General features: G+C 39.8%; 1 protein-coding gene across 1 annotated transcript; it reads right to left on the minus strand.

The window, feature by feature from the left end:
- Positions 1 to 158: 158 nt before the first annotated feature.
- Positions 159 to 8768, minus strand: LOC119423489 (RUN domain-containing protein 3A-like). The gene is made up of 11 exons (XM_037690885.1): positions 8662 to 8768; positions 5836 to 5951; positions 4572 to 4699; positions 4268 to 4353; positions 4104 to 4193; positions 3939 to 4019; positions 3705 to 3870; positions 3462 to 3619; positions 3161 to 3280; positions 424 to 506; positions 159 to 301 (listed from the first exon to the last, which is right to left on the minus strand). The coding sequence occupies exons 1-11, from the start codon at positions 8766 to 8768 to the stop codon at positions 159 to 161; spliced, it is 1278 nt and encodes a 425-aa protein (XP_037546813.1).
- Between the last annotated feature and the right edge of the window lie 5130 nt (positions 8769 to 13898).

Genomic DNA, 13898 nt, shown 5'->3' on the forward strand with positions numbered 1-13898 from the left:
AGACTCTGATACAACAAATGAGGCAGCTGAGCAGCTAATCCTGCATTTTTGCTGAAAATGGGTGGTGCTTTTTATGAATATGCATGTTGAGGCAGTGCACGTCTCTGCATATCTTTGATTAGGAACTGTCTCTGTTGGCAGTGTTTCTTTGGCGCCCCCTAGCGGGGGGACAGGGCAGGGCTGTTTTCTGTGCTGATGTTCACCAGGCACTCGCTGGATTTGAGACTAGCCAGAGATTTGCTGCTTGGGAGGGAAGCCATGGACCCACACAGTCCCACCATGGAGGGACTGTAGTCTTTTTCTGTGGAAGGTGTGAAAGAAAACCAAAGGGATGGTCAAATCCTGGAACTTTTATTTATTAAACTTTTGTTGTTGTACAGTATATATGGACAGTAAAATGTAGTCCGAGTGTCTGAGTGTCACCTGTGCACCAGGCCCCTCCGTTCTGTTTCCTTTGGGAACCCAAATCTTCCACTGACAGCAGCTCTGCGCTCGGGAAACTCCTCCTGCAGGTCAACAAGAGGACACGTGAGGAAGACAAACAGCAGGGTGTCCGCAGGCATGAAAAATAGCCTGGAAAAATAATTAAAAGCTCCACTCATCAGTCACTGCAGCGATTTTCAATTAAATGCATCCCCTGAAATCACAAAGAAAGTCCTAAGTGAACTTCCTGATACTGAATTTCATATGTTTTATTATCATAATAAATCAGCTTTCATGTTTTTTCTGACTCAGTTTCGACAGGTCCACGCAGTTTCACATGGAAATTAAATAGCATCCAGCTCGCAGAGCAGCAGCTGTAGTTTGAGTAGAGCTGAGCACCCTGGAGGCTTAAACAAGCTGACCACAGAAAGGTCACAAACTCTTTTTCTATTGCCCATCGCTGAAGGCCAAAGCAGAGCTGTAATCTTTTGCCCACATCTGTATGTTCATTTGTTTGTTTGCAAAATATCTCATGAACCAATGATCAAATTTCAGTGCAACTCTCAGATACTGACTACACATAATCTGGAGTCAAGTTCAGCTGGTTGAACTTAGCCAACAAATTGTTTTATCTTAATTAATTTTAGACATACTGAGCTGAAATTTGGTGTGGTAGAAGCTGAGAAGCATGCACACCACATACTGTAAGCTCTAACAGATCATGTGAGATATCACAGAGTCACGAGATCGTGCATAACGTTGCTTTGAATGTTTAACTACAACTTCTCAACATATTATAATTTTAGTCTAAAACGCTGTCAAGAAAGATGGCAGGCCTTTATTTTTCTTATAATCTTATCAATAAACTAAGCTTCTGCAATTTCACAATGTTTACTTTAGTCTAGAGTTTAAATAGTTTTTATCTGGAGCTTGTACTGATGGTGGGAAGTTCAGACGCCTGTAAAATGTTTTCTTTAGCACAATCCCTGAAAATAGAAAGAAACAGCCCTGCAGTGGTCAAAGTGTGAATTAAAACTATGACGTTTACAACTAAAAGCTACTAGACTCTTGTATTTTTGTCTTGGAAAAAAAACAACCTGGTCATTCTGAGTATGCATTCTGAACTGATCAAATGTTAAGTCACAAATCGTTGCTGAGAGTAGATCAGAGTCCAGTTAAGTTACAACAGGTTTGATCAGCGTGCACTAAAGATATAAAGGAAAGACTTATTGGACCAGACGCTATCCTTACTGGATTCATTCATTAATCTGAAACAGGGTCAGACCATGTGACAGGCCAAAACTTTAAATGAAGGTATGAGCGATCTTATGCCATTATTGTGAGATCTGTGAGCGCTTGGAGCATGTGTTCAGGATGACTTTCAACTATTTCAGTTCAGTTTATTTCTATAGCGCCAAGTCACAATATAAGTCATCTCAGGGCACTAAACAGAAACATTCATATATATATATAAAAAAAATAATCAAAATCAGGTCAAGAATCACATGTTAAGATAGAAATTGCATCAAATGAAAACTATTCAATTTTAACAAATCATTTAAGGAAATGAGGTCAATTCATCCTCCAATAGTCCAAGCCTATAGCAGCGTAACAAGCCAACCCTAACTATAGGATTTATCAAAAAGGAAAGTCTTAAGCCCAGTCTTAAAACTGGACAATGTGTCAGCCTCACAGACAGAAACCGGATGTTGCACAATGTGTAGCTTTTAGATCATGTGCTGTGAATTAGTTTCAGCTACTTCCACAACATTTAATTAAATTTTTTGCAAAATAATTTAAATGGACTTGATTAAATTAAATGTTGTGGAAGTAGCTGAAACTAATTCACAGCACATGATCTAAAAGCTACACATTGTGCAACATCATCGCTTAAAACATTGACTTTAACTGTTGGCATCAATTTTGCCTTCCTGTTAGCAAAATATCTCATATATTTTAATAAATCCCTCAGAAGGTAATCGTTTGGTGTGCATCTAAAACTGATTACGTCTATGGGTCAATTTGATTCAAAATGGCTATTTGACCTTAGGCCTTTTCGTTGTGTTTTCAAAGATCAGTTGGCTGTGATGACTATCTCCAATTAAGTTGGCTCCACAAGTTAATCAGCTGTAGATGGAAGTTTCATTAGAATTTGTATAGCGGCTTGTGAGAAATTTTGCTAACAGACAGACAGATACAGTAACAGACACAAGTAAAAACATTATTAACACTCTTTTGCGTTTGGAGGAAAGTGGTACATATTACTACAAATTCTACTATTGATTTTATGTTTTTTGTGTTAAAGTTTACAATTTTTTTACCACTCCTTTAGCTCAACGTGAAGCTTCCACGTTCTGATAAAACGTTGCAGAGCTCTTAACCCAAAGTTCGTGTTTTATTTGAGCAATAATTTGACTCTTCCTAAACTGAAGAACTTCTTATTTAATGAATGAGACGAATGAATGAAGAAGACCTGCTTGCTCTTCAGCACAAAACGATAAAATAAAGCCTCGATAAATACCACGAAAGATCTAACTACTGTGATAAGACGCTTTAAAACAGAGGAGAAAAAGTCTTTAGTTAGTTCATTGAAGCGCAAATGATCGCTTGGCTTACAGGAGGAAATCCAGTATTGAGAAAGATGGATAGAAACCAAAGCACAAAAATAACTTTTACTATAAAAATGACTAATTATTCTTGTTATACGACTTCTGAGCTTTGTGACTTGGAGTCAAACCTGCGGAACAGCTTCACGTTCTCTTGGCTGCCGTACGTCTCGAGTGTTGACCACTGGTTGATGAGTGGGATCGAGAGGTTGTGGGCCAGATGGTTGGAATCACAGGGAATCAGACTGGTCCTGATGCAAATGTGTGCAAAACATGAATCAGCGTTTCCGTTTATGGTTTAATTCACACAGCCACAAACACCGAAAAGATTCAACTGCAAAGCGGTTCTAATTGTTGTACGCCAGCTGTGCGAATACAATAAAGTTTTGTCGTCGCGCACTGAGAAACATGTACCTGATCTAAAGCACTCACATCTGCTCCTGAAGCTCCAGGATGACAGCTTCCAGCTCCGATTTCTCCTGTCGGCTCAGACTCTGCGCCTCCTCCAGCCGAGCCTTCAGATTTTTGTTCTCCATCTCTGCGTTCTTCAGCTGGGATTCCCGCAGGCGCACGAGCTCTTCCAGGTAACCCTGGCAACAAATACGCACTTATTTGTGTGAACGCTGATTCAGCGTTCTGGCTCCCTGTTTCGAGCCCAGAAACGTGAGTGAAGACCTTCTGCGCGTTGACGATCTTGAACCTCTGCTCCATCTTGCGGCACTTTGTGCTCCAGCTCTCCTCGTCGGCGACCAGGGGGACGTAAGGGTGCTCAGGGACGCTGTCGTCACTCGTGCTGCTGTCGACGCTCCGCCGATCATCGTCGTCACTCAGGTAATCGTAGCTGCAGGAACATACAGCCACGTTACCTTCTCGACTTTAAAGGGAAACTGTGACCGTCAGCGCTCGTACCTTTGTGTGAATTTTAAGTAAGGAGTGTAGTCGATCACTGCGGAGGACTTCCCATCCAGGGCCTCCCCTTTTAGGCAGAAACTATAAAACCATTTAAAAATAGGATCATAAAACACACTTTTAAAATATTCATCAATCAGTGAATTAAAGGTAAACACTCCCCACCTAAAATCTATGGCTCCCAGGCCTAAAAGCATCCCCGTTAACACCGTCGCCTCTTCTCTCAACATGATGGCTCCTTCTGCATAGAACCTCCTAAAGGTATGAGGGCAATATTTCATGTGTGGATTGAGTAATAGTGTGGACGGGTGTGATGGGGGTTTCCTGACCTGGTTGTCCTGCTGTCCCTCAGAGCAGTGGCGATGTACTCAGACAGCCTCTTTTCCATGAGAGCTACTCTCATCCAGGCCTGACCCTGAAGGAAACAGTGTAAATATTAACGCGCTTTACTAAAATGGATCAGCTGTAATGACAGTCATTATGGTGTGGAAGCAGCACAGCAATAAACATTATTATAAATATGATTAGCTGATGTGTGTAAAACAATGTTTTTTATATTGTGGTTAATTTTGAGCTTTGATCACCAGAGTATATGATTTTATGATAACGTTTGTAAATATCTGCTTTCCTTGCCTTTGCTTTCGACGTGCTGATGTTTTCCATGATCTCAATGCTGCTGATGCAGCTGTTGGGAACTTTTGCACAGGCCAGACGGACATAGTCCCAATAACTCCTCTGACCATCAAACCAGCTACTAGAACCTTTGGAAATAAAGTGGACAAATGTTGTAAACTGTAGTAGGAAGTCCTTTATTTCAGTAACCTATAGGGTCATTTAGAGGAACGAACCAGAAATGGGTGCAGAACCAACTGTTAACTGTTAATTTTATGAATGCTGAGTCAGCATTTAGACCATAGTTTGCCTGCAATGACCTCAGCATACTTTCAGCTATGTTAGCCATAGTTATATCAAAACATTTGGCTCGTTCGGGACATTATGGCCATGTTGTTTGGTTTTTGTAACTTTCATACTTTTTGAACTACCCGTATTTTCTGCCGTACACGTTTGCACCGCCCTATAAGTTGCACGAGTCCAAATATGTCTAATAAAGTGGAAAAATCCATAAATGCGTCACTTCGCCGTATACGTTGCATCTATTATGCGTCACTGCTGACAACCCAGAAATGTGGTCCGGTGTTGTGCCAAAAATCAGTTGGCTGCCAAATGGCGGCTGCGGAAACGTGCATGGGAGGATTTTAACAAGAATTTAACAAGATTAAACCTTAAAAACAATTATTTGTTTGTTCGAAATTATAGTAAAGGTGTGTCTCAGTTGAACTTTTACTTAATAAATGCACTTCAATGGTCAAATTAGCTGCATTTCACCAGGGCGGCGCAGTGAAATGAAGCTGGTTTGACGTTAGCTCAAGGCAGACGACGGTGGCAGTCTAATGCAAACCAATTGTGTCATTAATAACCACTTTTACATATTACATGACATAACAGCATGCCAACAGTAGGGGGCTCAACACACAGCCCTGAGGGGAGCCAGTGCTGAGGGTTATGGTGGAGGAGGAGAAGTTGCAAAATCCTAATAATGGTTTCTTTTATTTTAGGGGTGCTGAGTTCAAATTTAGGGATGCTTCAGCAACCCCCAAAAGAGGCTAAAATTGCTCCTGCCTTGAGTTATATTTAATAAAGGAAAATTTTGGAAAAAAAAAAAAAAAACTCTGTTTCACTACAAACACATCATTAAACTTTCAAGCTTTTTCAAGCACTTTGCAAACCTTGTAGACACACATTTGCATTGCAGTTTAAGGATTTTTCAGGATATTAAGGCCTCATATCCTGCATGTACTTTATCGTTCTTTCCTCAACATGCAGGTACGTTTCTTACCTTTGAACCGGTGACTGAGGATGTGTTCGAGGACTGCTGCGAAGTTGATGAACTCCTCAGCGGAGTCATCGATGGGCTCGGCTGTATATTTCTCTAACAGGGTCTTAACTGAAAACCTGCAGAAGAATCGAGGACAAAATCACACAGAATGCATTTGAACAAAAAAAAAAAATAATAATCCCAACACTTTAATTTTCTAAATTGCACATATGAACCTAAACGTAAAAAATGTGCTTGTTGATATTTTAAAAGCACATTCCTGTATGTGATCCATAACTGTGTGAACTTTCTTCCATTTCCTGCAGGCTCTCGTTTCACATCAGGTCTGATGTCATCGGTTTGCTGGGAGGAAAATGTTCATGGAGACTTTCAGGAAGCTCTAACATCTTAATTTACTGGAGAGCTTTCATGACTCTGCTGTGATGTCAAACATTTCTAGTTGTAAAGACGCCGTTCTTTGGCATCTGTGGCTTCAAGTTCTAGACTGTTCAAATGTTTTCCACTGAAAATTAACTCGTTATGCATTTATCTTTATTAACGGATGTGATGCTTTCTTGTTATAAAACACACAAACAAACCATTTAAACACTTAATTTTAACTAAATGTATTTTATTTCGAGCATTATCTTTTTTCTAGAAAAAACACACCTCAGTCTTTTCCTGGACACTACATAATTCATCAGGTCTATTTGTGGCCAGATCATCTGCCAGATGCTGTGTGGGGGTACAGGGGGGCTATAATGACACCCAGCCTCCGACAGGTGAAGATTTAATTAGGATGTTCTTTGTAACAGCATATATTTTGTCTTTTAAAACAGTGAGCACAGGTCAGGGTGACAAAGCTTGAATTGATTTTTCTTTTCATTCTTCTGAAGCAATAATCTCATTCATGTTGATAATCTGACCCTCCTCAAAATGAGCACAATCCATGTTTTTTCCACCAGTCGTTACAGGAGCTTGTTAATTTAGTCAGAATTAAACTGTGAATAGCTGTCTACAACAGGTAAGATATTTACGATTCCTAACTTGGAACCACACTTCAAAAGATATGTGCATAAGTATTGCATGTGCCAATGTTTTACATTTGTCTGTGTTTGTATAGTTTGAAGAGAATTTAACGAAACGTTCAGAAAGTAATCACAGACTGTACATTTACATAGATCATTCAAGATGGCCGCCACACCCAACTGACCTATAAAACAGAAAAATGACAACTTGGTCCATGTTGTAGATTTTGTGCTATAATTTGATACAATTGTAGCTGAAAGTCAGTCTCAACAAATACTACAAGTGTTTCTCGCTGCACACGGTCTTTGTTTAAAATTTGACATCAAATCTTGGAGTAAACCCTGTTAGTCTGTTAACAAAATATCTCATGATCCACTGGATGAATTTTAATGAAGCTCCCAGAAAAAAAAATACTGGCTTTACAAGCAACAACTGATTACAGTTTAATCATATTCAAGATGGCTGCCATGGTTCATGACAGTAGCACAAATGGCTAGAAACCAGTCAGTTTGCCTGATACTGGGCAGCACGGTGGCACAGTTGGTAGAGCTGCTGCCTCTCAATGAGCATGGTTCAATTCACGGCCCGGGGGCCTTGCTGGGTGGAGTTTGCATGTTCTCTCCGTGCATGCATGAGTTTTCTCCCGGTACTCTGGTTTCCACCCACAGAGCGAAAACATGCATGCTAGACTGATTGGTAACTCTAAACTCACCAAAGTCCATGCTCAATAATCCAGGCCAAGTCATCTGGACGATTTATTTTTATTTTTACTGTGCTTCTGGATGGAGGGTGAAATGTCTCCATCCATCCATTATCTTTTACCTGCTTCTTCCATTTTGGGTCACGGGGGTCGCAAGATAATGGATGGATGGGGTAGAATTTGGTGTGGTAACACAGTCTGAGCATGACATCTTGAGATAGTGTATGAGCTTGTGCAAAATGTAATTTTAAAGGTTTAACCAAAACTGTCACGTAAATACTCTCCGTGCATGCGTGGGTTTACTCCAGGTACTCCAGTTTCCTCCCACAGACCAAAAACATGCATGTTAGGCTGATTGGTAACTCTAAATTGTCCCTAGGTGTGAGTGAGAAAGTGAATGGTTGTTTGTCTCATTGTGTCCCTGTGATGGACTTCCGACCTGTCCAGGGTGTACCCACCCCTCGCACAGCGACCCCCATGACCCAAAATGGAAGAAGCGGGTAAAAGATAATGGATGAATGGATGGATGTCACATAAATAGTTTAGTCCTGGGTTGGTGTAAACTTCGTTGGATACTCAAACTTTCAACATTTTGGACAAAATAAAGACAATAAAATAAATACAACATGTTTGTAAAACAATAACCTTACAAGAGCTAACAAGCAGTATTTCCTGTGAGTTTATAGTGTTTAAATCGGCTCGTGTGAGTTTTAATAATGCATTTAATAGTCAGGACCTTCTTTTTATTCAGGCGCAGCAGGGCCTCCCTGCGCTGGCTCCACGGGGTGCCAGCTAGTCCTTGCTCCAGGAAGGTTGTCGCCATAGCAACCACGCCATCAACGCCCAGAAAATAAACAGCGCTGACAAATATGACGTAAACCCACACAGCTACAGACACAGAGTTGTGGAGATTTGACGGGACATTAAACAAATAAAACACCAGACTGATGGACGAGCTTCGCACATGCGCACTTAGTTCAAAGAAAAGACTTCATGAACCCGAACGTCTGACGTTACACTTGATACAAAAGCCTAACTAAGCTTAACTAAGTGACAAAACCGGTGTTTAAGAGGTTGTTTTGGGAGCTACACAGTATCTCTGAGTATAAAGCACTGACCTGCAGACGGTAATGAGGTTCTTTCTTTCCACCGCCACGTTCCGAGCCGATATTTTCGCCGAGACATCTCCCATTGCCATCTCCGCCTGCACATAGCCGGGCTCCATCCGGGAGGAGACAGCCCTGAAATGAAAGGACCCCTCCCTGTCTGGTCCTCCACTTTCAGTCCTGGATGCGGGAGAGGAGGATGCTGCGTGTCCGCATCAGAGCCGCTGACGCACGGCTCGTTGTTGTTTTGCCGAAGAAAGCAAAGAAACTCCAAAAAGCATGGACTTAGTTTATTTTATCCCACATCCAGAGAGGTGGCAGCTCTGCCCTCTCGCGATCTCCCTGCCTGCCTCGTGACATCACCATGACGCCATGGCCCACAATTTCTGACATCGCATGTGTCAAAGTGAAGGCCCGTGGGCCAAAAGTGGCCTGTTACATTTTATCCGAACTGGAAATACTAGTGTTTTCTGCAGCTTTCCCTAAATAATGGAAATGTGTTTTTATTGTTTGTATTTTTTTTTTCTGTAAAAATTGTTTTATTGCTGATATGTGTTTTTAAATTAGACTTAAAAAACATTCATAAGCCACGTTTTTAACTGTATGTATGGCTTGGGAAATATATTACATGAACAATTTAACATATTACATCTGAGAACCTAGTTCAGTTTAAATGTTGTTTATATATATATATATATATATATATATATATATATATATATGAACTGAGACTTTTGGCCCCTTGTGAAACAGAGTTAGACACCCCTGATTTAAAAGAACATGACATATAATCGTTGGCGTAGTCTACATTTTTGTAGTATAATGTGCTTAGAAACCAAAGTACACTGGTTAGAACAATGTAATCCTCAATTTATTTGGGTTTTTAAGCATATTGAACATTTCCAATTTTCTCTGATGCTTATATTTGAATAAATGTACAGCAAACTGTACAACAGTTGATTTTGTATTAAAAACATGTTATAGAATTTATAAAACATTACCAAAGCAAACATGTTCAAATCTTAAGTACAGAAATATTAATTATACAATAATTTACTGCATAAGCAAATGTAATAAACAGGCACTGCATAGATAGATTGTTACAGAAGCATTTAACTAACATATCAGAGGTACATGTCTAATGATACGTCATCTATCACTGGGCACTTTTAAGTGGTTATATTGAAATTTTCAAGCTTTTCTAGTGGGTACACTCCATAGGCATGACTGCGTATCACATAGACTACACTACTGCATATAATTTCAGCACCAACTTGTGACTCAGACATGAGTGCTTATTGCATTAAAAACTTTATCTAAAAAAATCTAATGTATTAATACAGTTCTATTATGTGCATGGTGGTGCAGAGGTTAGAAGATGGGCCTGTGATCGGAAAGTCGCAGGTTCAACTCCCGGTACCGTCAACATCAAAATGTGGGAGAAAAAGGTGGAACACCCACACCTGCCTCCACCGTCATTCGCCCCACTCTGGGCCCCTGAGCAAGACCCTTAACCCCCACCATCTGCTCCATAAACAGGTCTCTCTTGAAAATGAGTTCTCGTGGCTCAATGAGACTACCTGTATAAATAAAGAGTAAAAAAAAAAAAGCTCTTTATCTTGATGTCATAGTCTGGATTATTTCATTACAAGTCTTGGTATAGTTTTAGCTTTTTAGTCGATGTTCTTGGTTTTGTTCTCATATTGTCACAACCACAAGATGTCCTCAGTTGTCTTTTTTTCCACAACTCTACACCACCTGTCTCCCATTAGTAATCAGCACACATAACCCTACTCCTCACACTCATTAAACAGATTCAGTAGTTTTTGGCATGCATTACAATGTAAGGCCAAATGTTCCCTTCTTTTCTTGTGGTTTGGACAGACTCAGCAGATCCATTGCTTACATAGCTGCCATTTTGAATTTTTGGAACCAGAGTCTGTGCATTAGAGGTCTGAGGTTTCATGTCCCACTTACTCTCCTGCACACATCCAAGCTGCCATGCTCTGTGTTGTGAAGAACCCAAGTGCAAGCAGACATGGGAGACTCAAAGGTAAAATAAATACTTTCTATTAAGCAAAAACCAAATCTGATGGGGAAGTGAAACTTACGTAAAACGATGAAACAATGGAGGAACAAAAAAAAAAAAAGACAGGTTGCAGGACAATGCATGGACAAAGAGGAAACAGAGACACTGACTTTAAAGGGAGACTAACAAGACAAACTAGAAAGTTCCTGGAGAAACTTTGACTGGGACTGCCTATTTATTATTAAAGTATTATTAACAGTAAATATTCATCCATCCATCCATTTTCTTTACCCGTTTATTCCATTTTGGGTCACGGGGGTCGCTGGTGCCCATGTCCAGCAATCACTGTGCGAGGGGCGGGGTACACCCTGGATGGGTCGCAAGTCCATCACAGGGCCACATAGAGACAAACGAGACAAACAACCATTCACTCTCTCACTCACACCTAGGGACAATTTAGAGTTACCAATCAGCCTAACATGCATGTTTTTGGTCTGTGGGAGGAAACCGGAGTACCCGGAGAAAACCCACGCATGCACGGAGAGAACATGCAAACTCCACCCAGAAAGGCCCCTGGACCGGGGTTTGAACCAGGGACCTGCTCGCTGAGAGGCAGCAGCTCTACTAGTTGCGCCACCGTGCTGCCACAGTAAATATTATTAATTATTAATAATAATTAATTATTAATATATCATTGATTTATTAATTATTATAAACTATTAATATATTGATAATAATAAGTAATACTAAATATAAATTGTTAATATTAATAATTACTAATGTTATTATTTGTAATTATTAAAATGAATCATTACATACATATACATTTGTAAGACAGACCTTTAAACATTTAAAGATAAAAACAAAGAAATAAAAGAACATGCTGTCCTGATTTTTGTATTCAGTCTTGTTTTTCAAAGCTTTAATAGATAAAACAGCAACAAGCACATCCGCTCATTAAACACTGATTTGTTGTTCCAGACCAGTTTACAGGTTGTTTGTGTGAAAACATGTTGACAGTATGAAAGCTGTGATTATATTAACTCCCCCACAGTCATCATCCTGACTCATTTCCTCTTCCCATCATCGTCTTTACTCACCTTGCCTTTCTCAATTAAGGAGAGGGACGAGGCTCGGTGTCTGGCAACAATACTAATATACCAAATAATGCACTTCGTTGTGCAGTCTAATGTCTAATGAGCTGACAGCAGGTTGCCACCAAGTCTGCGCTGTGGCTCAAATTGCTCCTAACTGTTGTTGTCCTGGAGGAGGAGGAGCCTCTTTTGCGTATATCTTTCTTTTTGAACATAAAATACTCCAGAGAAGCCTTTCAATTGAAATGATTGCAATACTTGTAAAAAAAAAAAAAAAAAAACAAAAAAAAACTATCATCTGAGCAATTAGTTTTCTGAGGTTCAGCTTCAAGATCTTTTAAAGTAGGTTTTATAAAAAGGTGAACAATTAATATCTTACCTGTTGCAGATAGCTCTATGAGCAAACAGTTTGGAGAAAAGGAGCTAACAAGCGAACAGTCTGATTGGAGCCAAAACTTAAGCGAATTGCCGTCATCTTATGAAATCTATTTTATTAACTTTTATGGAATTGTCTATTTTGCTTTACAGTAGTCCCTTGTTTATCGCAGGGGATCCATACCCTGAAGCCCCGCGATAAGCGAAAAACCGTGAAGTAGGGGCAGTAGTACAAGTGGCAAGTAGTAGTTTATTTTATCTATTAAAGCATTTTAAAACCTTCCCACACTATTGCAATATTCTAAACAATGCTCCTAAACTCTAAAAGAGCACAGGATGTCATGATTTCCCTCTCTCTGCCTCCGTTGCTCTCAGCCACCTGCAAGCGTTCTTGGCCACGCCCACTTCTTCGCTCTGCACGGAGAAAAGCTGATCAGCTGCAGGAGGAAGCTTATCCTGCAGTGTGGGCTGCACAAAGGTGTAGCAGGTGCAAAATAATTTATTTTAAATAAAAATTCCATGCTGATCGTGCGGCTCCTCCATCATCATTGTCATGTCCAATCTTATTTTGAAAAACCGTGATAGAGCGAATCCGCAAAAAAACTAACCGTGAAGTAGCGAGGGACTACTCTACTCAGTTGTTTATATATAACTCAGTTGTTATTTGTGATGTATACAAATCACTTTCCCTTTATTTGTGTTCACAAATGTAGTGGCAGCAGCAGCTAGCTGTAGCACTTCGGACAGGAATGTTGTAATATTTATGCTGGAGTAATGCAAAATTGATGGATATGTAAAATTGTTAAAAACTAGTATCAAATGAATTACTATGACATTTTTTAGACTAGAGATATACTTTTGATCTTTGTCCATCTATTCCTCCACACATAGAGCTATCTACAACAGGTGAGATATTGTTTTCCTAGGTTTTCCACTGAACCTCATTTCATAAGTTCAGAACTATCCCTTGAACGTGCAATTTTTATATTAAGTGCCATTTTAAAACACTTCCACCCCCATATACAACCTCCTACAGCTTGGTGGGCTTCTATTTACATTTATTTACAGTTTGGAGTTTAAAGGGTCAGAGCTCTTTCAAAATTGCATCACTCAGCCTTTTTTAAAAACAGCTACAAGTCATAGCTTTGAAAACAAATAAAGTCTGAAGGTGTGGCAAAAGCTTGTTTTAAATTTTTGAGGTTTCTCAAAAATTTGATTGTGATCCTCCCATTGTGTTTTCTAAAAAGTGTAACTAAAGCAACAGCTTGTTAATTTTGTTAAAGGTCTCATTTTGAACTTTTTGCCTTCTAAATATAACTTAACGCCATCGTTGTTATCTTGGAGAGTTCAGAGGTTAGTGTTAACTCTTGCAAACACACATGTAACTGATTTGGTGTTTTTTACGCAGCAAAGAATGGAAACTGCAGCGGTTTTCTTATTTTCAACAGATGGCAGACTACCAACCATAATACCCACAATGCACCTCTCTCCATTTCACAGGTACTAATATAAAACACCAAAACAAGTGAAAACACTTTCAGTTAGGCTCACACAATACTCCAAAACATTTATTAAATTCTCACAGTTTTTACACTTTACAGGTGACACAGGGTGGCACAGTGGAGCAAGTGGTCTGAGCTGTCGCCTCTCAGCGATAAAGTCGCACGTTCGACTCCCGGCCTGGGGTCTTTGTGTGTGGAGTTTAAATGTTCTCCCAGTGCAAGTGGTGGATTTTCTTGGTGTAAATGGAT

The sequence above is a fragment of the Nematolebias whitei genome, chromosome 17 (assembly GCF_014905685.2).
Source record: "Nematolebias whitei isolate Nwh7 chromosome 17, NemWhi1, whole genome shotgun sequence".
NCBI classification, from domain to species: Eukaryota; Metazoa; Chordata; class Actinopteri; order Cyprinodontiformes; family Rivulidae; genus Nematolebias; species Nematolebias whitei.